Genomic DNA, 23,134 nt, shown 5'->3' with positions numbered 1-23,134 from the left:
TTGCAGGTGTGCAGTTGCCCTGTAGGATATGCTGCATTTCGTGTCCGTCATGTCTGTGACAGTAACCTGGTATTGCATTAGAAAAAGATGCACTGAATTTTCTAGGTAATACCTTAAGCAGCCTAAGTGGCCATATGTATTTTTTTCCACATGAGAAAAATAAAGTTAGCTGGACGAATGTATTAATTTTACATAGGGTCGTGTATGTTTTTCCCTATGAATAAGGGACAGTTCTGACTAGGGAGACCCTCCAAAGTTTGTATCACTTAATTGGTGTCAATATATTGATTTCTGGCTTTCACATTTTAAAAAACTGCCCTGCCTGCGTCACTGAACAGTGCCAACTTGGCTATGCAAGTTTTACTTTACTCAGAGCGTAAGACAAAACGTAATCCATCACAACGGTCGGGAATAAAGCACAGACAAACACCAGTGCTTTTTCCTTCAGCTTTGCTACCATGTAACGTGCCTTGGGTGCAGGAGACGTTAAAGCATCTACCATAGCATCTACGACTTCATTGCCATTAGTGCTTCCTTCGCTGAGAATGCTGTTGAAAAAGTTTGCCCGCTCTTGAACATACTCTTTATTGTAAACTGCCTTTTCCTCTTCACTGAGTTCATTCCAAATCTCTTCGGCACTGACTGGTGGCTGAATTTTTGTAGAGCGTGCATAATTTCCTGGCTGAATAATACAGACCTAAAAGCAAGATGTAAAACTTATCAAGATGCAATCAGTAATTCTGAATTGAATTAAATACTATAGTCAGTAAAACAGATCAAAAGCTTTCTGCAGACAGATTTCTTCCAGAAAATGCTGCTTTGTTGAAATTTTAACCTTGAAAACTTGACTGAAATCAAATATATTCCCGTGAAACATTTAAGATTGCAGAGGTGCTTTATTCTGACTTCCTCATTTCACTCTGATGTTAATGTTCTTGTTTTGACTACTCAGCATACCTTCACAGAATGCAATAGTGCATCTTTGATTTTTATAGAATGCTTAATGGTATAAATGTTTTGACAATACTGAGACAAAGGATTTCGCTATGACTTTGATGTTTCCAAAGTGGAATACTTTGGATTTTTCACTCAGTGGCGAATCTTGCAATTGGTAATTTTTTGCCTCAGTTTGGGACGAAAGGAGATGGCAAATAAAAGTAGAAGGTCCTGGAGAAAGAATTGCTGTTTTCCCCAAGTAGGTGCAATTAAAAGGCAAATAGGTGTTGTCAGCCAAGTACAGAGGGGATCAAAAGTCCTGGTCTAGCTCTTACTGAAGTCATTAGCAAATTTCCATAGATTTCTGTGCGCGTAGATTTAATTTGAAAGCACACAAACCCTTTGCCGCTCCGCCTGTTTTCTTTGCATGTGTTGTTACTATTGTTCCGCTAACTTCTGAGGCTTCCGGGGGATTTCAGAGCAGGCTGAGCACTCACAGTATGCATGATTTTCCTCAGTTAGCAGTGCGCTTGTTCAAACTATTTGTAGATATGCAACATTAAAAACTCCGTGGCATTTAACTGACCTGATTTCCAAAGACTACAACACAAGGTGAGGAAAAATGGTGCTGAGCTGTGTAAGAGACTTGGGGATCTGACAGGCGTTCTCTGGAAAGTCTGTGGTACTATAGAATCACAGAATGCTTGGATTTGGAAGGGACCTTAAAGATCGTAGAGTTCCAACCCCCCTGCCATGGGCAGGGACACCTCCCACCAGACCAGGTTGCTCAAAGCCCCATCCAACCTGCCCTTGAACACCTCCAGGGATGGAACATCCACAGCTTCTCTGGGCAGCCTGTGCCAGTGTCTCACCACCCTCACAGTAAAGAATTTCTTCCTAACAGCTAACTTAAATCTCCCCTCTTTCTGTTTAAAACCATTACCCCTCATCCTATCGCCACAGTCCCTGATCAAGAGTCCCTTTCCATCTTTCCTGTAGGCCCCCTTTAAGTAATGGAAGGGGCTATAAGGTCTCCCCAGAGCCTTCTCTTCTCCAGGTTGAACAATCCCAACTCTCAGCCTGTCTTCATAGGAGAAGTACTACATCCCTCTAATCATCTTCATGGCCCTCTGGACTGTGTCTGTGTCCTTTACGTTGGGGGCCTCAGAGCTGGACGCATTACTCCAGGTTGGGTCTCCCGAGAGCAGAGCAGGGGGGCAGAATCACCTTAATGTCTCCAATAATGTCTCCAATGCCACCCAGCCCACCTACCAGAGGCCACCACCTGTGTGTCAGTGCCAGCACGTGCCCGCCTCTCGGCTGCGCAGCAGTCGGCACACTGCATACCGCAGGGCGCTGTATGTGGGGAGCAGGAGGGGATGTGGGTAAGCTGCAGCAGAGAGACAGTGTGCATAGCTGGGGGCATCTTCTGCTGCCTCAGGTAGGTTTGTCACAGGGCATCTTTGGCAGCCCTCTCTTCAGGTGCTTGTATTCCAGTGTTTAGTATTGGCCAAACTAACACCACTAGTCAACGTCCCGTGTTTATTTTAAACAAAAGGATTTTGAAAACTCCATGTTTTGGACTTTTTGGAGTCAGCTAGGGGAGAAGGAGAGATAATACTTTTTTTTTTTTTTTCCCCCTTGATTTTCTGTAGCCTTTCTAATGGAAGACACATATTTTGTTTCCTGTAGGCAGCCAGCTTGCCTGGCCAGAGTTCACTGCGACAGAGCCATAGCTCCATCTGTTCCTTGCCACCTCTGGGTGACTTTCTCCTGAAAATGCAAAGGGAACGGCAGAGCAGGGGAGGGGAACACGGGGAAGTGGGACTGTGTATTCTGCAGGGTAGGTTCTGAGGCAAATGCCAGCCAGTGCCTTGCATACAGTGAGAAAGAGAAAAATAACTCGTATAGATATTTTGGAAATGTTTGCTAGCCTGGCTCACTGTATCGTGTGCTGGGGCTATTCCGGGGGTGGGAGAACAGTAAAAATCCCCAAACGACCAGAGTAGCTAACCTGTGAAACTAAGCTCTTCCATGCATTTGAGATTATCCTCAGCTAATTGGTTCAAATCCTCATCATACTGTGTAGTATTAGGATGTGTAAAATCACTTGCATTTTATAGCATTTTATATTATCCAAGAGGGGTAGATAATAGATGCATAGCTGTAATTTCTTCTAACACAAAGCTTATGAACAATGCTGTAAATCTGTGTACGTAAAGAGTACACCAATATAAATCCTCTAGGGAAGACTTTTAGTGTTTGAGTGTTTCAGCAGTAGAGTAACGCCAAGGAAAATGCCTAGTGAAGCTACTTAGTGATCTCGGGTTTGACTATCAGTGTTGCTTAGACAGGCCACTAAGAGCACTCATAGAGCCTCTTAGGTTAAGAGAATAAAAACATAATTACTCTGCACAATACTGCCTCTTGCAGTGTAGCTGTTCCCACAAAAAGGAAGGAGCTTTTAAGCGCTGATGTTGTGAGAAAAGAGAAAGAACCCCTCAGGTAGCGGGTGACAAGCCTTCCTTCTCGCTACACAGCACTCATGCCTGGGCTCCTTGCTCCTGCTGCCACCGCAGAGAAAGTTTTTCGTTACCTGGTACTGTTATGAGCTCTTCACAGAGCACGGCGCTGCTCAGGCAGCCCTGACTTGCAAAGGTTCTCCACTGTAGAGGGAGTAGAGAAGGGTGGAAGTTGCAGTGTTGGCACGAAGAGAAGACGTGCTGTCCCACAGCTTCTCAGAACTGCAACCACCACCCAGGTCTGCTGTTCTCAGAGAATTCCAGCTGACTGATTAGCCACAGAGAAACCACCTCTTTCCAAGGGGAAGCTGCACCCATGGATTCAGCTCTGATCTTATCTTTGTAATTCAGATGCATGGAGCTTACTTTACACAAGATTAGATATTATTTTCCATACGCTTGTTCTTGTTCCCTTGGCCAAAATTTCCACTCTCACACCATTGACTGTCGCGTTGTGCAAGTTGCTTTCTTTTTTCCCCACAAAAAAAAAAAAAAATGCATTTCAGTTCTGTAGGAAGTCTCAGGAGTGAAATGTCTCTCATATGAAAATCAACATTAGAAATAGCAGGGAGTTTCACACAACAGCTATTTGTTACGTCACTTACCCGGACACCAAACTTCTTCATTTCCAGTCTTAGAGCATCACAAAATTTTTCAATAGCTGCCTTGGTCATAGAATAAATGCCATTTCCCAGAGAAAAATAGGCAATAATGCTGGACATGAAAACAATACGTCCTGGAAAGAAAATAGTGCAAATAAAGTAACTTCACTCTTAGTCTTTAACATAGAATTGATTTGCCTGAGCCTTCTGAACTGCTAATAACGTGTTATTTAGCATTATGCTGTTTTAGTACATAGTATGCCAAAGCTGGGCTGTGTAAGCGTGCAGTCCCAGCACAGAAGTGCATTTAGCTTTGTTAAGCAGAGAACTTCATGCAAAAATCTTCCTTCCATCTAGTGGAAGGACGGATGCTGGACAAGACAAAGCGTAACGCATTCCCAACATGCTGCTTATTCCTTCTGAGTCTGAGACAGGATGAAAGAGATGGAAACAAAGCAGTCCCCTAAAAAGTTGAGACTGAAAAACAGTAATAAAAGACTATGCCAGTAACAGCAGAAGAGAGGAGCAGATGATTTTCCCTGCAGTGGATATATGAATACTAATACCATATTTTTTTTCTGTGGTAATGATGTCTCTGCACTGAGACCTGGCTTACAACTGTGCATATAAAGTCAAAATTGGACTGTACAGTGATAAGCTTCACCAGAGAAAGGTGACTTGACAAAATGTGGGCAGCCTTACACTGCCTTGCTGTGATTTCCCTGATCTGTGCTGCTTTTTTCCCCTTCGTAACTCTTGCCAAGCGCAGGCATGCATTAAATAGCAGAGATTTCTGATTTGAGGCACTGCGCTGTGGTTCATTTCTACTGTTTACTTGTAAACTTTTATCGCATAGTCATACCATAGAGTAAGAAATGTGTGAATGTGGATATATAAATACCAGAGGTGAGAGAGAAGATGGCCTCGTTGCTAACAATACAGAGAACGTAGTTGCATTCCCGTTGCTGTCACAGATGCAGATAACGTCTGGGCCCCAATCTGACCAAATGGTGTAGGCTTGTGGGATATCAAAAGGGTATCATGGGAATGCAGTGAAATCTGTCATTCTGAATTAGGTTCGCTGCCTTCCTACACAGCGTCTGGAATAAATCTTACATACAATAACAGAACAACTACCAGCTTGCTGATCAAGATGCTACATCAGCTGGCCTGGCCATCTGGAAAAGTTATGGGGAAATGTTGCTCCTCTCAGAGTAGTTCTAGGCTGGAGGGCAATACCTCCCCTTACAAGTACTGATAATCTTGAAGATTTTCTTGGAACAGATGCTCATCCTAAAATGGCAGTCAGCCCCTTCCTTCAGAGCACAGCTACTGGGTGGTAGGACGGTAGGATGACCTCTGCCTCCTTCATCCAGTAGCTAAGTGATTTGGGGCACACACCCAGGATGTGGGACACGTCATTTAACTTCTCGCTTTGCCTGAGGTAATTGAAACCCAGCTTTCCCAGGAGAATGCTCTAACGTCCATAATTCAAGCTTTTCATTTGGAGAGGTCACTTGCTGCCCCCAAAAACATGAGCTATAGCTGTCCTGGCTGTTCCTGCAAGAAAGGAGACAGGAAACCTAAGATTCTTTCTAAAGGTGCCCTGGCCTCCTCTCCTGCGTAGATGTGACTTGAAAATGGAGTGCGGGCACTTCATAAAGGCAGCATTGACAGCCAGGAGTGAGACGCAGAGAGCTCTTTTGAGATAAGGCAGTGTGTATGTGCAGCCATCCAGACCCAAATCTTCTAAAAGTTTGTGCATGTGCTTAATACCATACACACAATTAGTCCCTTTCAGTTCAAAGTAACCCTTTGCAATTCATGAAGTCAGACAAAGGCCTCTGGTGGATCAGCATCACAGAGTTTTAGCAGTAAGTAGGACATCACAGAAAAAAAGTGATGTCTCCCCATGTAACGGCCACATAACACTCGCTGGGTATATGCAACAGCACATTCTTTTACAAAAACACATCCAGCTCGCCGTATTTAAGGGTTTCTTTTTTTCTTGCATCAGAATAGCATCAACCAAAGGCAACCAAGCAGAAAGCATCAGAGTAGCCAAACATGGGATGCTTTTATCTTACGTACGTTTTGTGTGACAGTGGCATCTGGGGCTTCCGGATGAAGCCTAGCCCTTACTGTGCTTGATGCTGTATACACACAGAACAAATCCTCGCCTTAAAGAGCTTACAACTTAAACAGACAAGCTAAGCAAAAGGGGGAGAAAGGAAAAGAATATCTTTCTTTCCCAAACAGAGATGGGGACAGGTAGGAAACAACCTGCAAAGCATTTGAGACTTGCTGCCATGCTGTAGAGGGCTGTTTGAACCATTTCTTCTCAGAAGAAGCCCACGCGTATGGAGGTCTATGCAAATGCATCTATCCCATTGGATACCCATGCATCTCTGTACGGCACTCTGTCACATACTTGAAGTTTCCTGCCCAAGGTAATAGAGAGGATCTTGCTAGGCCTGGAACTGGAAGGCGGATGTCTCTAGTTCACCTCTGTAGGGTCATCCTTCCTCCTAATCCTTCCATCCTAATTGCCAAACAGTAAAATAGTAAAGCCTAAATAATAAAGTTAAGCAGGAATTTATTGGATCTTTGTGTTTACTGATTATCAGTGCTCACAAAGTCTTGCCTGGGCTTAATGATCTACTGTAAACATTTTTTTCTCTCAGTTTTGAGTCAAGCACTGAGCGTATTCATTATTTGGAAATACTTTTTTTCTATGTATTGTAAAGACAGAATCTTTAAGGGTATTTTTTCCCCTTACGACTTTACCCTCTTTTCAGGGTCAAGTTGCTCTTTCAGGCCACACAGAAGGAGGCTGTCATTTCAGTTCAATGAGAGACAATTAAGGCTTCTTTTATAGATGCTACATTACCCTGATTATAGTAAGCTAATTATTCTACAACTCTAAATAACAGTGGATTAGCATTACCCTTGTATTTCCTTAGAAGAGGAAGAAATGCCAGGGTTGTCCTGATGCTCCCAAGGAGATTCACATCTGCAAATTTTTCATATTTCTCCATAGACAGCCACCCTGTCTCGCCAAATGTTGATATTCCTGCATTGTTGACAAGCCCCCAGAAACCTGTGGAAGAGAAATGTCTCAAAAAGCATCTTTCACTGCAAAACAACCACCGTTAGGCGACAAGACAACACTAGTGATTTGAACCCTTGGAAAATACTTTTTAGTTATGTTATCTTTTTGTCTTTTCTCCTTGTAAGTGCGGGCATGTTTTGTTTAATGATGGAAAGTAATTGTGGCCATTAGCTGGACTATGTAAGTCTCACTGCTATTTAATAATCACTCACTTTATAGTTGTCTTAAGTTATTTATGAATAACATGATCTGGGAGACTATATCTTACTGCCAATGCACTGTACCATGATACTTTAATTACTTTGATCCCACTGTGTGCTATGAGCAGCTTTGTGAAAATTATATTAAGTAGTCAAACGGCTAAGGTTCAAAGTGCCTAACTAATTTAGGAGCCTAAGTCTTGGCTCGTTTGCCAGGATTTGAGCTTCAATTCCATCTGAAATCAGCCAGAATCAGGCACATGGGTGCAGCATTGGGTAAAGTAACTGAGTAAGGTGAGTGGCTACAGTATTTTTTTTTATTTTGTACTCTTGAACAACTCTATTCCCCACATAACAAAGGGCTCTGGTGCCAAGGAGCCCAGCCCCCTGAAATGCAGTAAGATTCCGGTGTTTACAAGCGGAAATTTATTGGCAGCAAAGCTTGTTCTGACACAACTGTCTGCCAGAACATGCAAGCCCGTTAGCCCAAAGCCAGAGAACACTTCCTGTGAGCACTGTGCGGTAGTGCTAATGACCTCAACTGTTGGAAATGCTTTTTCATTGAAGTGTGGAGTGCTCCCAGCTTGGAGCTGACATGTTGACTTGTTCTTGCCTTCATAGCACACATCTGTAGATGTATGGTAAAACACTGAGTGACACACTGCTTTCGAAAACGTTTCTGTTTCTGTCTTCAAATCCTGACTGAGAATATTTCTAGGTTGGCCAGTGGGGTAACTAAGAAGTCCGTAGGGTAGCCTGACTTGCACTGAAATAGCTAAGTTTGCAGCCTGTCTCCGCCAGACTTGACAATTTTGTTTATGCTTTTTTTTTTTTTTTAAGAATTCTTGTACATGTCTGAGGCAAATGCTTGTTTTGTCATGCCTTCTACAGGGATCTCCAAGCCTAGGTTTCTGGTGAGGCAGAGTGGGTAACAGTGCCTCTCCCCCTTCCTTTGGACATGGAGTCTGGGGCATGGCTATGATGCTGACCCAGCTGCAGCCTCCTGTACTCGCGGTGGCAAAGATGTTCTCAGGGGACCTTTGGTCACCCCGGTGAAGGTGCTGCAGAAAGCCTTGGCCTGAACTCTTTTCTTTCTGATCTTCTCTGACAAAACTACTGAGATGGTTTTGTGGTATTTTGGTTCTTCCAGAGCCCTGCCAAGAGCTATGAATGCAGAATTTCATTCACAACAATAGTTAAAGCTAAAACAGACAATTTTTTGAATTCGTTTGTAAAGCAGACCTCTGGAAGCTTTCCTAACATATATGCTCTAGTTGTATTATGTAATGAAATTGGTGTTTAAACAGAGAAAGAAACAAAGTTCTTTCAGTGAACTTGCAGAGCAAAACTCTCAACATCAGGAATTTACCACACAGAAACTTAGATAACTCTGTCCTCCAAAAAGAATAAATCACTATTCAGCTGTCTGTCACACAGCAATCCTTGACACTGGACCTCTCTCATAACTTTAGATACAGACTGTCTGCTGTCCTAGTACTGCAGCAGTTTCCTGCGTACTCACCTCTCTTCTACTGCCCCAAATGTTAGTGGACAGAGAAGAGGAAATGGACCAAAAAATTGTCCACTGGAATTGGGCACCCTCCGACTTCCTTCTTCCTCCTGCCATTGCCCTGTTGTTCTAGGCCAAGCCATCATTCTGTGGCTTTATTTCTCCTTCTTAAAACGGAACTAGCTCCATGGCACTGGGCTCCTTGTAAAACGCTTCAAGAGCAATGGATTAGGGAGTCCTCTGTAAAAGCTAATTATCAATATTTTTGTACTTGCACATGATCTGATCTACAGATGGACTGAGTAGCTGCACACCCCATCTGTTTCTACTTGAGGTGGGAGGTCTCTGTACTCAGGTTTATTTTTACAGGACCTAACTCTAACACAACACAAACTAAAGCCTGGCATCACTGTAAAAACTGTTCCCTGATCTTCTCAGCTTTACCTTTTCTAATTAAAAAAAAAAAAAAAGTCATTTTGCTACTGCCACTGCATCCTGCACAGCACAGCAAGAACGCTTGCTCCACATACCCCTGAACTCATTAGGGCTTCAGCAATACAGCCATTAAACTGAAGACAATTTATTTTCTTCCTCTTTCTCTAAACTGTGAAATGCAGAATTTAGCTTGCAGGGCTTAAGTTTTCTCTCCAGCTCTTTGCCAGCTTTCCTCAAAGACCCCAGGTGGTTAGCGGTGAGGCCAGCCTGTGTGTATAAACAGGCGGAGTTCACAGAAGAATGGCTCTTTCTGTGCAGCGGCCAAATCAAAAGTCAAGAGGAGAAAAACTGGCTTTAGTTAAACTGAAACAGACTTTTCTGAAGAGAAGATTAAATAAAACATAAAAAGAGATTTTGCACATGGTCAGCTCAAAACATTTCGTTTGCCCTGAAGCGAAGCAACCTGTTTCTTAGAACGTTTCGGCATTCCCGAATGGGAAATATTCTGATATTTTCCACAAATTTTCCTGCCACTTTGTTCAGTTGAATCAATTTGCAAAATTCTACCCAAATAATGAACAGTTCATTATCCCCTTATGCCACTTTTTCAGAAAATTTCCTGCCTCCTGAGAAACAACCTGCTCAGCTATGTACTCGGGGTACCTGAATCTGCTTTGGTCTTCCTTTCCTGAAGTGTTTGTGGTAAAAATTAATGCTATAAACGTGCATACAAAATATATTGTATATTTGCTTAGACAAATGCAGCTCAAGTAACCTGAGAAATACAGTCCTTAGATGGCAATCTAGAAGGAAAGGCACAAGAATTGAACAGCAGAAGGAAAAAGACAGCGCATTTCCTCAGAGTGTCCATGCACAGACACATTAGGAAAAAGCAGCTGCTGTTTCATCTGGAAGGGAAAAATTACTCAGGCTGTCAAAACAGAACTGAGTCCAAGCACAGTTTAGGAAGAGGGGTCTTCGACTATGCTACAGCAGACAGGGAATAAATAAACTGGAAAGCAGAACTGGACGTCAGAGAGATTTTCACTGATCTCTGTGTTGAGAAAATGTATCCTGAGGACAAAGATTAAGAGATATAGCAGGGGATCTAAAGAATCACTTTAGGAAACTAAACTTAAGATTAGTGAGGCTCTCAGGAGAAAAACAGTAGCTCTCACATAACCTCCCAGATAACTTCTACTTCAAGACATGTTGACCACAAGGCACATACCCAAAGTCCATATTTAGGCCTAAAAGATGCCTAATGTTTTTCCAGAAACTCTTAGAAGTCCGCTTCCTATTCAAGTCAATCAAGCTGTGTGCTTGCAAAACCTTTTGAAAATCAGGCTGGTTTTATGTAGGTGCCTACGCACAGATAATATCTGAATTCAGCCAGATTTTCTAAACTCAAACACGTATTCTTGGCATCACTAATCTCTGGATCATCTAAACCTGAGCCCATGCAAAAATGACAGGCTCTTTCCTGAAAGATTCCAATCCAATAGCAAAGGAAACCAGCCAAAGGAAGGAGAGTGTGATTTGCCGTATTCCTATTGAAAAAAATGAAGAGGGATCACGCCAATCAGTCTGTGGCAATGCAGGGTGTTTGAGGTGACACGCCAGCTGAGACTGCCGAGCTTCAGATACGTACCGTCCTTTGCTCGGAGTATTATGCTGTGGTTGTCCTCATTGCGAGAATGAGTCTATTTGAGTAGGAACTCTGGGCTAAAATATGGTACCATGGGCCTACTGGGTGGATTCCATGAATAGGAAATCTTAATTAAGAGGAGGAGAGTACTTAATAATGTTGGAGTAGGAGGTAGGACTAAAACTAATATCCCTCCCTTCCAGCTAGCTACATGTCACTCGCTCACAAGAGTCAAGGAGAGGAAGAGAAATTCCTGTTTTAAACAGAAGCAGCAAATCAGAAGAAAAAAAAAAAAAAAAAAAGAGGGTTGCTGTAGGTCTTGAGTTGCAGATCAACATGTGCCAAAGTCCAGTCTACTTCATGTTGGTTTTAACGTGCAAAACCTTTCTTCTCTTTAAGCAAGAAAGGACTCTAAATATTTTAGAAAGTCATCTTAATGTGCGTGCAAGCCATAAAAGCAAATCAAGAAAAAGAAAGGCATCAGAGCCAGCAGATTTTTGTGGAGGGACAGTTAGTTAGCTCTAGGGAATGAGCTAGGCACCACAGAAATTGATTTGCCGTCCTTTTCAGACTGACATCATTTCACAGTCTACAACAGAACACATATTTACAAGGAAACAAACGATGAAGTGACAGAATGTCCAGCTAGGTGTGTTACCTATAGTTTGGATTTCTACTCTTGTGTGACAGAGAGAAGACAAGGTGGAGCTTGGATTAGTTATCTCATGGTTACAGCATAACTAGGTGTAGGGAGTACTGTGTTTTATTCCTGAGATTTTATACATTTTTTTTGTACATTTAATACTGAATCATCTACTTAAAGCAGAAAGTCTTTTATCGTTCAGTCTTCCATAAGTCTACTTATTCTGGGCCCAGGAAAACGCCAGAGCATAGTATTTCTCCATGACTTCCCTTGCCATCAGCAACCGCTGGGCGAAGCTTCTTGGACTCATTCTCCCCAGAACCAGGAAATTCTTACACTTTTCCATGCGGTGAATTGAGTCAGTGGGAGAGTGCGACTCTCACATCCAGTGGAGTCCACAATTGTTTTTCATTTGGGACTCTAGGCCTAAAATACAGGCTTTACAGTGTAGAACTGCAGCCTGTTCAGCTTGGCTCTAGGTTTGAAGCAACTAAAATCTGCAAAAGAACAAGATTCAGGAGGGACTTGAGCCTTCCGAGCCGCGGTTTGTTGCCAGCTTCTTGTCTGGAGAGCCCTACATTCGAGATTGTACACTCTTCAGGACACAGACTCTTACTTTGTCCATGTATCAGGCCTAGAACAAGAGTACGCGATGTTCACCAGGATCAAGAGGGTTTATGGAAATACAAGCAGAAACAAGAGCATTCTGCAAGTTTGAAAGGAGGAAAATACTGTATAGAGATGTAACAAAAGGGAGAAAACATGTATTTTCATCAACTACAAGCAAATTTAAGATAAAGGCCAAATTTTGGCTTATCAGTCAGATTAAGATGACTTGGAAGAGAGCATATCTGCCAATGTCTGACACTCAGAAAGTCATACTTGTCTGAGATGCACAATCCATGGAAAGGATGATACTGTAATCGTAAAGAATAAATACTTAATCTTTACCAGGATTTACTCTGAGCTATTCAAACACAGCATACAAAAAGCGAGCATTGTTTAACTGCTTTCTCTCTGTTTTGGTACCTCTTCTGAGGTTTTAGTTTGGAACCCATCGCCTTTGCACACTTATCCTTAAGCCTGGAGATTGCCGAAGTGGTTTCCTTGTGACTGTTTTTGGAAGGATACGAGAGTGTTTTAACGATCGGAATTTAGAAGTACAGCACGCTGGTGTGATGTACTAAAACGTGTGCTCCGTGCGTGCACGCCCAGCCCTGTGTTCGGGGTGTAAGGGCCTGACTGCCACCCCAGGAAACCCACTGCCTGCGGGCAGGCTGCGTGCACGCTGCGTCTCGACGCCAGCTGGGCTCAAAGTGTCTTTCCTGGCCCAGCGTGATTTGCCTTGGTCTGAAGGCATGTCCACACGCCTGCGAGCAGCAAGGACAACTGGGAAGTGAGTGCTGAGCTGAACTGTGGACTCACAAGTCTACGTGACAGCATGAACATGACCATTGCTTAAGGTGCCAGAATTACGGGATAAATTATCTGTAACCCAGAGTTTCAGGTGACCCTGTCCCCATCAAGCCTGTAAGAGCTTTTGTGAGTCATCTGCATCGTCTCTGCAGCTTGGGAAAGCGCCTGAGAGGGGAAGGCTCTGCCTCTTAATGAGATAAGGTCAAGATCAACCATAAATACACGTATTTAATGAGCAGCATCTAGGCTTTTTCTTACTTTACTTCTCATTTCACCCCTTTCCCAACCTGCTAATGAACAAGGCAGGCAGAGGCCTTGCATTTCATTAGCGTTCCACATGCTTTATTCTCCGCTTATATTCCCTGTGTGAGCAGGAACTGTTTGTAATTCCAAGGAAACCTTACTTCTGAGCCTGAGCAAGCCTGCTCTGCACCAGGGGTATCCCCCAGTATGACACTGGGTGGGAAAGGAGGTGACTGTGGCCCCATCACCTGTGCCCTGCCGCATGTTCTGAGGGGAACCAGGATTTCGGTTGTCTGCAATTATTCTGCAAGCTAAAATCTATCCATTCCTTTCTAGGGTGTATAATTGACAGGTTTCCTTTTAAGTAACCCTTCCAGGGACTACCTTGACAACCCTCAAGTGGCATGGAGAAGCAGCTGGTTTGGTATGGCGTGGCAGCTGCCCTCTCTGCATTTCCTTTGCTTATTCCCACTTTTTCAAGTCATGCCCCGAAGAACGTCACCTTCCTACCGCCTCCAGTGCGTGCACAACTTGTTCTTCTCCGCTCTCCCTGCGGTTTCCTCCTGTCGGATACCCGGGGGAGGGATCCCGGGGACCCCCGCACTCGGTGGGGGTGGGGGGTGTCCTCTTCTGGTGGCAGAAAGGTGACACTCACCCGTGGGGCGCTGAAGAGCGCACCCACTTTCCACCGTCGGTGTCTTTGGATAGGCCCCAGTCTGTGTGCCGCTCAGCCAAGCACCAGTGCATCGTTTAATATAAAAGGTTGCTGTTATTACTGACAGCGGTAATTGCAATTAGCAGGGTCAGTGGCAGCGCTCCCTGGCCACAAGCCGCCTCAGTCCAGCTGTCCCTCTCGGGCAGTTCGCCGTCGGCGGCCCCTCGGCGCCCGCCGGTCCCTGCCGCCCCCGGGGCTCCGGCTGGCGGGGGCCGGTAGCCGAGCAAGGGGCTCGCCCCGCCGCGCCCCCCCGGCCCCCCGGCTGTCCCAAGGGTGGCCTCACCTCGCTCGGGCAGGTGGCTGAGCACCAGCTCCTTGGCGGCCAGCACGTCGCGGGCGCGGGTGACATCCAGCCGCAGGACACGCAGGCGGCCGGCGCCGGCGGCCGCCTCCCGCTGCAGCCGCCGCGCCCCGTCGCCGCCGGGGCAGAGGCAGCCGGCGAAGACGGTGAAGCCCAGGCGGTGGAGGCGGAGCGCCAGCAGGTGCCCGAAGCCGCTGTCGCAGCCGGTGATGAGCACGGCCCGCCCGGCCGGCTCCAGCGCCGCCGCCCCGCGCCACCACAGCCGGGACCGCAGGAGGAGGAGGAGGAGGAGGAGGAGGAGGAGAGGGGCCGCGGCCCACATGCTGCCCGCAGCGCCGCCGCGCCGTGTGGGAGGGATGGAGGGAGGGATGGAGGCCCTGCCCGTCCGCCCGCCCGCCCGCCATCCCCTCCCCCGGGCAGCGGCGGCCCTCAGGCACCGCCCTCGCCCCGCCGGTCCCCGGCACCTCCGGGCTGGAGGGGAGGAGGACCGGCATCCTGGTGAAGCCCGGGGTTGGAAGGGGTGTCTCCCCACCGTGGGGAGGGGACGGACGACACCTCTTCCCCCCCCCCCCCCCCCCCACCGGCTTCTCGTGGCTTGTTGGTAAAAGAATAGCTCAGGCTGTAATCGTGGTGCGGTGGGCTGTCAGCGGGATCTGTGGGGGCAAAAGGGAGGTGGGTTGTGCCGAAATGCAGTGCTGAAGTGGCCATGAACAGTTCAACTTCTCCGCCCGACTGGGTTCCGCACAATCCGGTCACTACAGACTGGCCATAGGGCATAGAATGAAAGCAGCATGAGTATTTCTAGATCTACGAGATGTGGATTTCTAATACAGCTGCCTTATTATATTATAGTTGTTGTATGTTATGTTACAGTATTAAATTGATGTGGGTTTTTTATGGCCTAGGTCAGTGTCTGCTATGTTATATCAAGGGTGCCTCTAGACGCTCCATGGTGGAGGAAAATGTCTGTTTCTTATAGGCTAAAATGACAGTTACACATTGCTGAACAAAGATCCCTGAGAGCTAAGATTACAGGAGAAATTTGATTAGGCAGTGTTTTCTCTGCCCTTTCTTTCATCTGAGAAACTCTCCAAGCAGCGATTGGAAGGGATGGTGTGTCATATCTGCCTCCTCTGAGTAAAATGAAATGGTTGAAAGAACCAGATGCCTTTATTAATTGTGATTTAAAGTTGGCTTGTGAAAAATACAAAAGGGCCAGAGTCACTCATTGACATACACACAGCAGCAGAGGAAGCAGTAGGACTTAACAGGCACAGAGATGGTCCTAAATATTTGCCTAATTTGCATCACCGTAGCTCCACAGTTAGCCTTGTTCACTTATAGTAGTTTGTCTTAAATACCCGCTGTATCTGGTTGTGGCAGAGGGGTTTCAGAACTGGTGGTGCCCTGTTGTCCACAAGTCTCCAGAAATCGCACTGGTCCCTGCAATCAGCTGTGTTCCATGTTTGCATGGGGATCCCTTTGCACTGACACAGAGAGTTTTGAATGACATTCTAAGGAGAAAGAGAATAATTATTGTTTAAATCTCTTTTCCATAGCTGAAGCATTCATGTGCCTTTACTCTCCTCAGCTGCCCATCTGTCTAGATTTACTTTAGTGCGGTGGGATTCAGGCGCAGACCAATATGATCATGCTGAAGCCATTTTATTACAATACTTGAAGTGTTATACACTTTTACTACAACATGGGTTGGCATCGTGTCTTGTGCTCATTGGCCTTTAAACTTATACACACAAACTATTATTGGTTAAATACAGCTGTAGCAATACACATTCAGCATCTATTTAGGGGTCACAGCAGTTTCAGTATCAGTGTGTGAATTCCTCCTTCATGTCGACCTTCAGACTGTACCAGCTTGTCTCTTCTCTCTTCTGTTCCACAAAGTTCATAAGCTCATTATTTCAACGTGTCCGTTGTTTTCCAAAAAGCTTCCCACAAGTCCCCCTTTTTGTTTTAGTTCAGCGGCCGAAACTCCCTCTAAAGATTTCTGTATTGATTGCTTTACACAAGATATTATATATACATGGCACAAATATCAAAATTATCAACATTATAAGGATAACTAATAGTCCTCGTTTTAAGATTCCTTTCAACCATCCTGTTAACCCCCATCCTTCAAACAATTAATCAAGCCACGAGTGATTAGCTTGTGCATATTAGTTCTCAGCTGGTTTAATTGCTTATGAATCGAAGTTGAGTGGTCAGAAAGATTCACGCAACACATACTATCAAATTCCTCACAGCCATGACCCTGCGCTAAAAGCAAAAAATCAATAGCAGCGCGATTTTGCAATACAGCATGCCTAACACTATCTACATCTGTCAATAATGCGCTAATGATATTCAAGGTAAGATTAAATTAGTTCATACTCCAGTTTCAGGGTCCCTATATTGGACCAAAATACCTTGGTTCTGTTCTTTATGTCCCGAGCCCAAAGCTTGACTGTGAATCACTGCAGGGGGCTCAGTGTCGGTTCCCACTAACCGTAAAAAATTCATCACATATATTACCTTCTGTATTCGTGCTACAGGAGACAAATTCTCCTCCTCTCCCCCTTTTTGTTTTAACAGTAACTGTTTGATTACTTGATGCACACGTTCTACAATCGCCTGTCCTGTGGGGGAATGAGGAATACCTGTAACATGTTTAACTCCCCAGAGGTTCATAAATCGTTGCAAGGCCTGCGAAGTATAAGCAGGACCGTTGTCTGTTTTAATTTCAAGAGGAACTCCTAGCGCGGCAAAACATCCGCGTAAATGTAACTTTACATGTCGAGCTGTTTCCCCAGACAAAGGGGTAGCCCAAATAGCGTGAGAAAAGGTGTCTACTGTAACATGTATATATTTAAAACAACCAAAACTTGGTACATGGATAACATCCATCTGCCAAAGCTGCAGTAGCCATAGGCCCCGGGGGTTGACTCCTAAGCACACCCCCAATACTTGTCCTTGGCAGTCAGGGCAAGCCTGAAAAATTCCTTTAGCGTCCGATAATGGGATGTCAAACTGTCGAATTAACATTTTCAGAGCCTGATGGAAAAACATATGTGAGTTTCGAGCTTGCTGGAATGCATTAGGAGGCAGATCATTCCATGCAGCGGCCACTAATTGATCGGCACGCTCGTTACCTTCCACTAAGCTACCAGGAAGGCCAGAATGGCTACAAATGTGTACAATAAAACACTCATGCTTACAGCAATTTATCAGTTGCCATAACTCGGTTAAAAGTTGACTAAGTCGGCGATTATTCACCTCCTTTAAATAGCGCGTTCTAATCGTTGCACTATGCCAAGAACATACAGAGAGTCACAAACAACATTGACAGGTTCTGCTGACCAATTTCTAAATACTTCAAGAACGGCATATAACTCCAGCGTTTGAAGGGAATCAGCAACGTCACCCCTTAAGCGTTGTGAATGCCATTGCCCATTGTGATGCCACACATACCCGGCCTGATGACTGTTCTTACTAGCATCTGTAAAGACGGTCAGTCCGTTAACCGGTCTCCTAGAGAACTTTGGAATAATTTCAAAACCGTAACGGAGCGAAAACTTGATTAATCGGTGAGCTGGGTAATTAATGGTAAGATCTCCAATGAAAGCATTCAAGGCTAGGGCTAACACAAAATTGTTTTGCAATACCCAATTAAAGTATTCTGCTATAATAGGGACATAGATAATGGGGTCAAACCCAGCTATTTCTCAACATCGTTTTCTTACACGAATGATCACTTGGGCAATAGCTTCCACTTTAGTCACAATGGTTTTTGACAGTCGATATGGCAAAAATATCCATTCCATGATACATAAAGGATTAACCTGTTTTTATCCCATTGTGCCAAGATAGCAAATGGCTGAATACCACCATTAAAAATAAAGGCTTGAACTGGTAGCTCGGGATTCCACTGGCTGGCTTTGAACATAGAGATTTTATCGACAATATTTTGTAATGCCTTCTGCATTTGAGACAACTGTCGAGGTTCTCTCACATCGGGAGACTCCTTTAGCAAAGGCATAAGTGGTGCAAGGTCATCATTAGTGATACCACATATTGCGCGCACCCATTGGATATCACCGATCAATTTTTGGATATCAGATAGTGTTTCTATTTTCTTATTTAGAGTTACTTTTTGTGGAGTAACTGTAGTTCCAGATATGATCCAACCTAAATATTTCCATGGTGATTGCTGCTGCACGTTTTCTGGAGCGATAACCAATCCAGGCTTTGCTAACTCCTGCTGAAAAATAGGTACAACAATGTTAGGATTTAACTCTTCCCGCAATTAAAATGTCATCCATATAATGATAAATCATAAAGGTACTAAATCGTTCCCGGAGTGGCTGCAGAGCCCAAGAGACATATAGTTGACAAATGGTAGGAGAGTTTTTCATCCCTTGTGGTAAGACTACCCACTCATATCGCTTTGATGGCTCACTCTTGTTAATGGCTGGTATGGAAAAGGCAAATTTTTCACAGTCGTCTGGATGTAGTGGTATGGTAAAAAAGCAATCTTTCAAATCAATTATTAACACATTCCTTTTTTTTTTTTTTGTTATCATGACCGGACTAGGTAGTCCTGGCTGCAAGGCAACCTTGCCGACATTGTCGCTGCAGGTGTCCCATCTTACCACAATTATAACAGCGTACATAAGAGGAGGATCCTTTGGCTCCTCTTCCATGATTAAGCAGCGGCTTAACAGCAGCGGCAAGTGCATTGGCAAGATACCCAGCCTTCTCTTCAGCGGTTCCTACTTTTGCACACGCATCCATCATGTCTTGCAATCCTGCTGATTTCGGTAAAGCCTGCAAAATACGCTTACAAATTGAGTTAGCATTTTCTGCTGCAAGTGACATCAACAGTGACTCCTTTGCTCCAGGAGCCAAATCTATATTCCTTTCAATAGCTGCAGTAAGCCTATCAATAAATTGCATATACAATTCATTCGGTTCTTGCTTAACTGAAACATAAGATGGAATAGGTTTTCCAGCTTCAGGAACTGCTTTAAAAGCTGCCAAAGCAAGCTCCTGAGATCGCTGCAAAACTTCAATAGCCATGTGCATTTTCTGAGCTAAACCAACCCCGACCCACCAATATGTTAAAGGTAACTCCAGATAACGGATCGTTTACCCCACAATTTGCGTTGTTATCTGTGGCGCAATCCGCCAAAGTTTCAAAGGCACTTTTAAAATGTAACGCTTGGGACAGAGTAAGCAGAATATTAGCCAAACGATAGCAATCATTAGGCACCAAAAGTGTACTAGAAAACATTGCACTAAGCATTTGCTGTGTATAATTAGATGTCAACCCATATTGTGCAATAGCGCTTTTTATTTCCTTTAAAGTTTTCCAGTCGAAAGACTGCCATGCCCTTTCCCCTTGAGCATTAACTACTACTGGAAAAGCATGAGGCAAATCAAGAGGCAAAATAACCCCATCTAGCATAGCTTCTTTTATAACTCCTTTCCAACGCCGGGCAGCTGTATCATCCGCCGACGGTTTTCCTTTTGGTGGAAGAGGTAAGTCATCAGGCAATGGAACATCGCAGGGGTTCACGTTCTTTTGTTGCGGCATCGCCAATCGTTCTAAGCGTCGCTTCATATTGGTTAACTGTCTATCTACGTCCTCCTTTGAAACCGGAGTACGCCACTTTTCTTCCCACAAGTCTATAGAGGAGGGCGGCGGGGGATTTACTGCCGGAGTATCGTCAGGAAAACCCTCTAATGGAGGTGCCGATGGTTCTGGCAGAGGATCTGGCAGCTGCATAGGCGGCTCTTTTCCTTGTACAGGAGAAGCCTGAGGCAGTGGTGGCGGCGCAGGCACAGGCACGGGGGGTCACTCACCCCGCACGGCAGAGGCGGACAGAGTGCAGCGGGGGTGGAGGGAGGGAGGGGGATGGGGGAGGGTTATCAAACATGCAGACCTTATGGCGCACTACTTTTTGTGCATCTCTCCCCCTGTCCTGGTCTTGCCCGGTATCCAAAAAAGCCGCACACGCTTGTAAAGTCACATTTTTCTCTGCTCACATATTTGCTACTGTATCTTTAAGCAGTTTCCATAATGTTGCTAGAGGCAACAAATCCTTTTTCCCAGACAAGATATCTTTCCATAATTCTTGCCCAAGGCTATCCCGTATTGCTGTCTGGAAAACGTCCTGGGCATCCTTTACTCTGCCCGTTTCTTTTGCCCATAAAAGCAATTTCTTTAAGATATCAGGGTCATACTGAAGTCCTCTCGTAGAGAGGAAATGTTGCAAAAGCTTTAAGATAGCTTCCTCCTCATAACTTAAATTATTTCCCATGATAACGTATGACCCAAAACGTGTTTGGCTGCTCACCTTCTCTCTTCTTCTTCTTTTTCTTCTTTCTTCTTTCTTCTTCTTCTATCTCAACCTGTCAATTTCAATAAGAAATTGCGAGGGGCCCCGCGTTGCGCGCCAGTTGCGGTGGGATTCAGACGCAGACCAATATGATCATGCTGAAGCCGTTTTATTACAATACTTGAAGTGTTATATACTTTTACTACAACGTGGGTTAGCATCGTGTCTTGTGCTCATTGGCCTTTAAACTTATACACACAATTATCGGTTAAATACAGCTGTAGCAATACACATTCGGCATCTATTTAGGGGTCGCAGCAGTTTCAGTATCAGCATGTGAATTCCTCCTGTGAATTCCTCCTTCATGTCGACCTTCAGGCTGTACCAGCTTGTCTCTTCTCTCTTCTGTTGCACAAAGTTCATAAGCTCATTATTTCAACGTGTCCGTTGTTTTCCAAAAAGCTTCCCACACTTTAGCTTTAAATTGTTTAGCGCTCTCTCTTCTGCACTGCTCTGGTCTCCTGTAGGCATTGTGCAATAGGATTTAAGGCCTCAAGTGGATCGGAAAAGGAGGTTATGCTTTGCTGCTGGCAGACAAAGTAGGAAGTGGAATGGTTAAATCCAAAAGAAGTTATCCAGACACCTGTCCTCAGTTGGATTTATTTGATCATGCTCCATCACACTGGGAGATGCTGCCCTTTTTTAGCCTTCAAAAGATCACTCAGTCTTCTGCAACTACATGAGTCACAAAGCTTTGTCTTTACATTTAAAAAATATTATGCAACCCTCAAAATCATGAGAGTTGATAACAGCCTGTCCTCCAGCCAGCTTCCCTGTCTGGTTCCGTGTGTCATAAGAAGATGGGGAGGGATTCCAGATTCACCTCCTCCATGCCTCCTACCCACCTCTCCTCCGAGTCTGCCAGTCTCTACTCTCTCAGCTTTCGTGTCCCGTTAATACCACGAAGATCACAAGCAGTGACAAAACCATTCTCCCAAAGAATAAAAGATGACCCAACTAACCTCTGAATCTTCTGCTGTCTCTGTTCCAAATAAACTTCAAAATATATTAAAAATATGGCACACAAATGTGGCACGCTCCCATCTGAGAACAGGAGCAGTATGTTGTCAGAGCAACAGAATAATTTAGCCTGAAAGTTACGGATTAGAACTGTATCCTTCACAGTTAGAAACAACTTCATGATTACATAGTTCAGAAAATGAGGCCACTTAGGTCTACAGTGCAGACTATGTACAGTAGAATTTCTCTATTCGTTGGAATGATTTTCCTCTGGGTTTGTATTATTCTGTTCCTAACTCAAATGCATACATATATGTGTATATAAACACATACACGCACACATATTAATATTCATATTGAATTTATGACTCTGTGTTTTGTCTGGTTTCTGAAATCCCTTATTCATCTTTAGAACTCATTTTAAATAAAAGCTCTTAAGTTTTTATCTCTGTCTTAATCTGTTCTACCTCATATGTAAGTCACGTCAGTTGTTTTCCTGTAGCAAGTTTAAGCAAAGGTCTGGATCTCACCTCTGGAAGGAGGTGAGAAGGCTGGTACTGATGAGCATCTGAACAAGTCTGCACCTAGAACATGCCCAGGGATCTTCCTGAGAGCCTTTCAGGGAACAGCATCTGTGAAGCTTATGCTTAAAGTTTTCCTCCAAGTCACCCAGGAAGTTTCACAGTGTAAAATAACAAGTTGCTACAGTCAAAAACTGAAGAGTAAGCTTTCCAGAGGCACCACAATCTCTCCTTGGGTCATTAGATAAGCAGATGTTCAAACCTGCTGCATCCCTGAGGACCACAGTGGTTGCAGTTTTTCCACACCTTGGAAAAGCAGACTATTTCCAGAAGTGCCAAACTGTGGATTTAAGGTATTTAAAATTAGGCTTCTCTTTGAAAAAAGTACTGCTCGGATCTTACTAACTCTATAGTTAGGAAGCAATAACTCTGAAGTTATTGCTTCAAAGCAAATTAGAGGGACAAAAATGATGCTATAACCCTTTTGTTGAGCAGGGAAGAGTTGCCACGTTGTCCCTACCCTCAAAACCGAGTGCATTTCTAAAGGATTGTCAGTTTGTTCTCAGGTAATGGCTAGAAAGGGCCACGACAAAGGAGAGCTGGGATGGGATGTGCTCCTCCAGTGCGCCCCAGGACTTCCAGCTGACTTCAGAGGAGAAAGATGTGCTTTTTACCTAGTTCCTATGCAGAAGGGGGCAGAGCTTGCTACGAGACATTTAAATAATATGGGCAGATCTTTGTCCAGCGTAGCTCTGGGAGAAATCAACATACAAGGGAGGGGAGGGGGCAACGTAGCTTTGCTCTGCCCTTAATCTCCTTCTTATCTTTTTGCCTCTTCTCATGTCTACTCAACTCTGTTTATTTTACCCAGTCTCTTGCTCCTGTTCCCTCAGAGCCTCATACCTCTACCCCTCCTGGCGGTCTTATTGCAAATTGAAGCTGTCTCAAAATTTGCCATCTGTCAGCAGTCCC

At 44.5% G+C, this 23,134-nt stretch overlaps 1 protein-coding gene across 1 annotated transcript; it reads right to left on the bottom strand.

Moving 5' to 3' along the window:
• Positions 1-229: 229 nt before the first annotated feature.
• LOC309669740 (D-beta-hydroxybutyrate dehydrogenase, mitochondrial-like) lies at positions 230-14,605 on the bottom strand (the record flags this gene model as incomplete). Its single annotated transcript, XM_082480504.1, has 4 exons — positions 230-697; positions 4,064-4,194; positions 7,008-7,160; positions 14,266-14,605. The coding sequence occupies 4 exons, from the start codon at positions 14,603-14,605 to the stop codon at positions 350-352; spliced, it is 972 nt and encodes a 323-aa protein (XP_082336630.1). The 3' UTR covers positions 230-349.
• Positions 14,606-23,134: the final 8,529 nt, after the last annotated feature.

Source organism: Vanellus vanellus, assembly GCF_965231255.1.
Source record: "Vanellus vanellus genome assembly, chromosome: 3".
In the NCBI taxonomy this organism is placed as follows: domain Eukaryota; kingdom Metazoa; phylum Chordata; class Aves; order Charadriiformes; family Charadriidae; genus Vanellus; species Vanellus vanellus.
The sequence above is the reverse complement of the archived record's forward strand: the minus strand, read 5'-3'. Positions and strand labels throughout refer to the sequence as shown.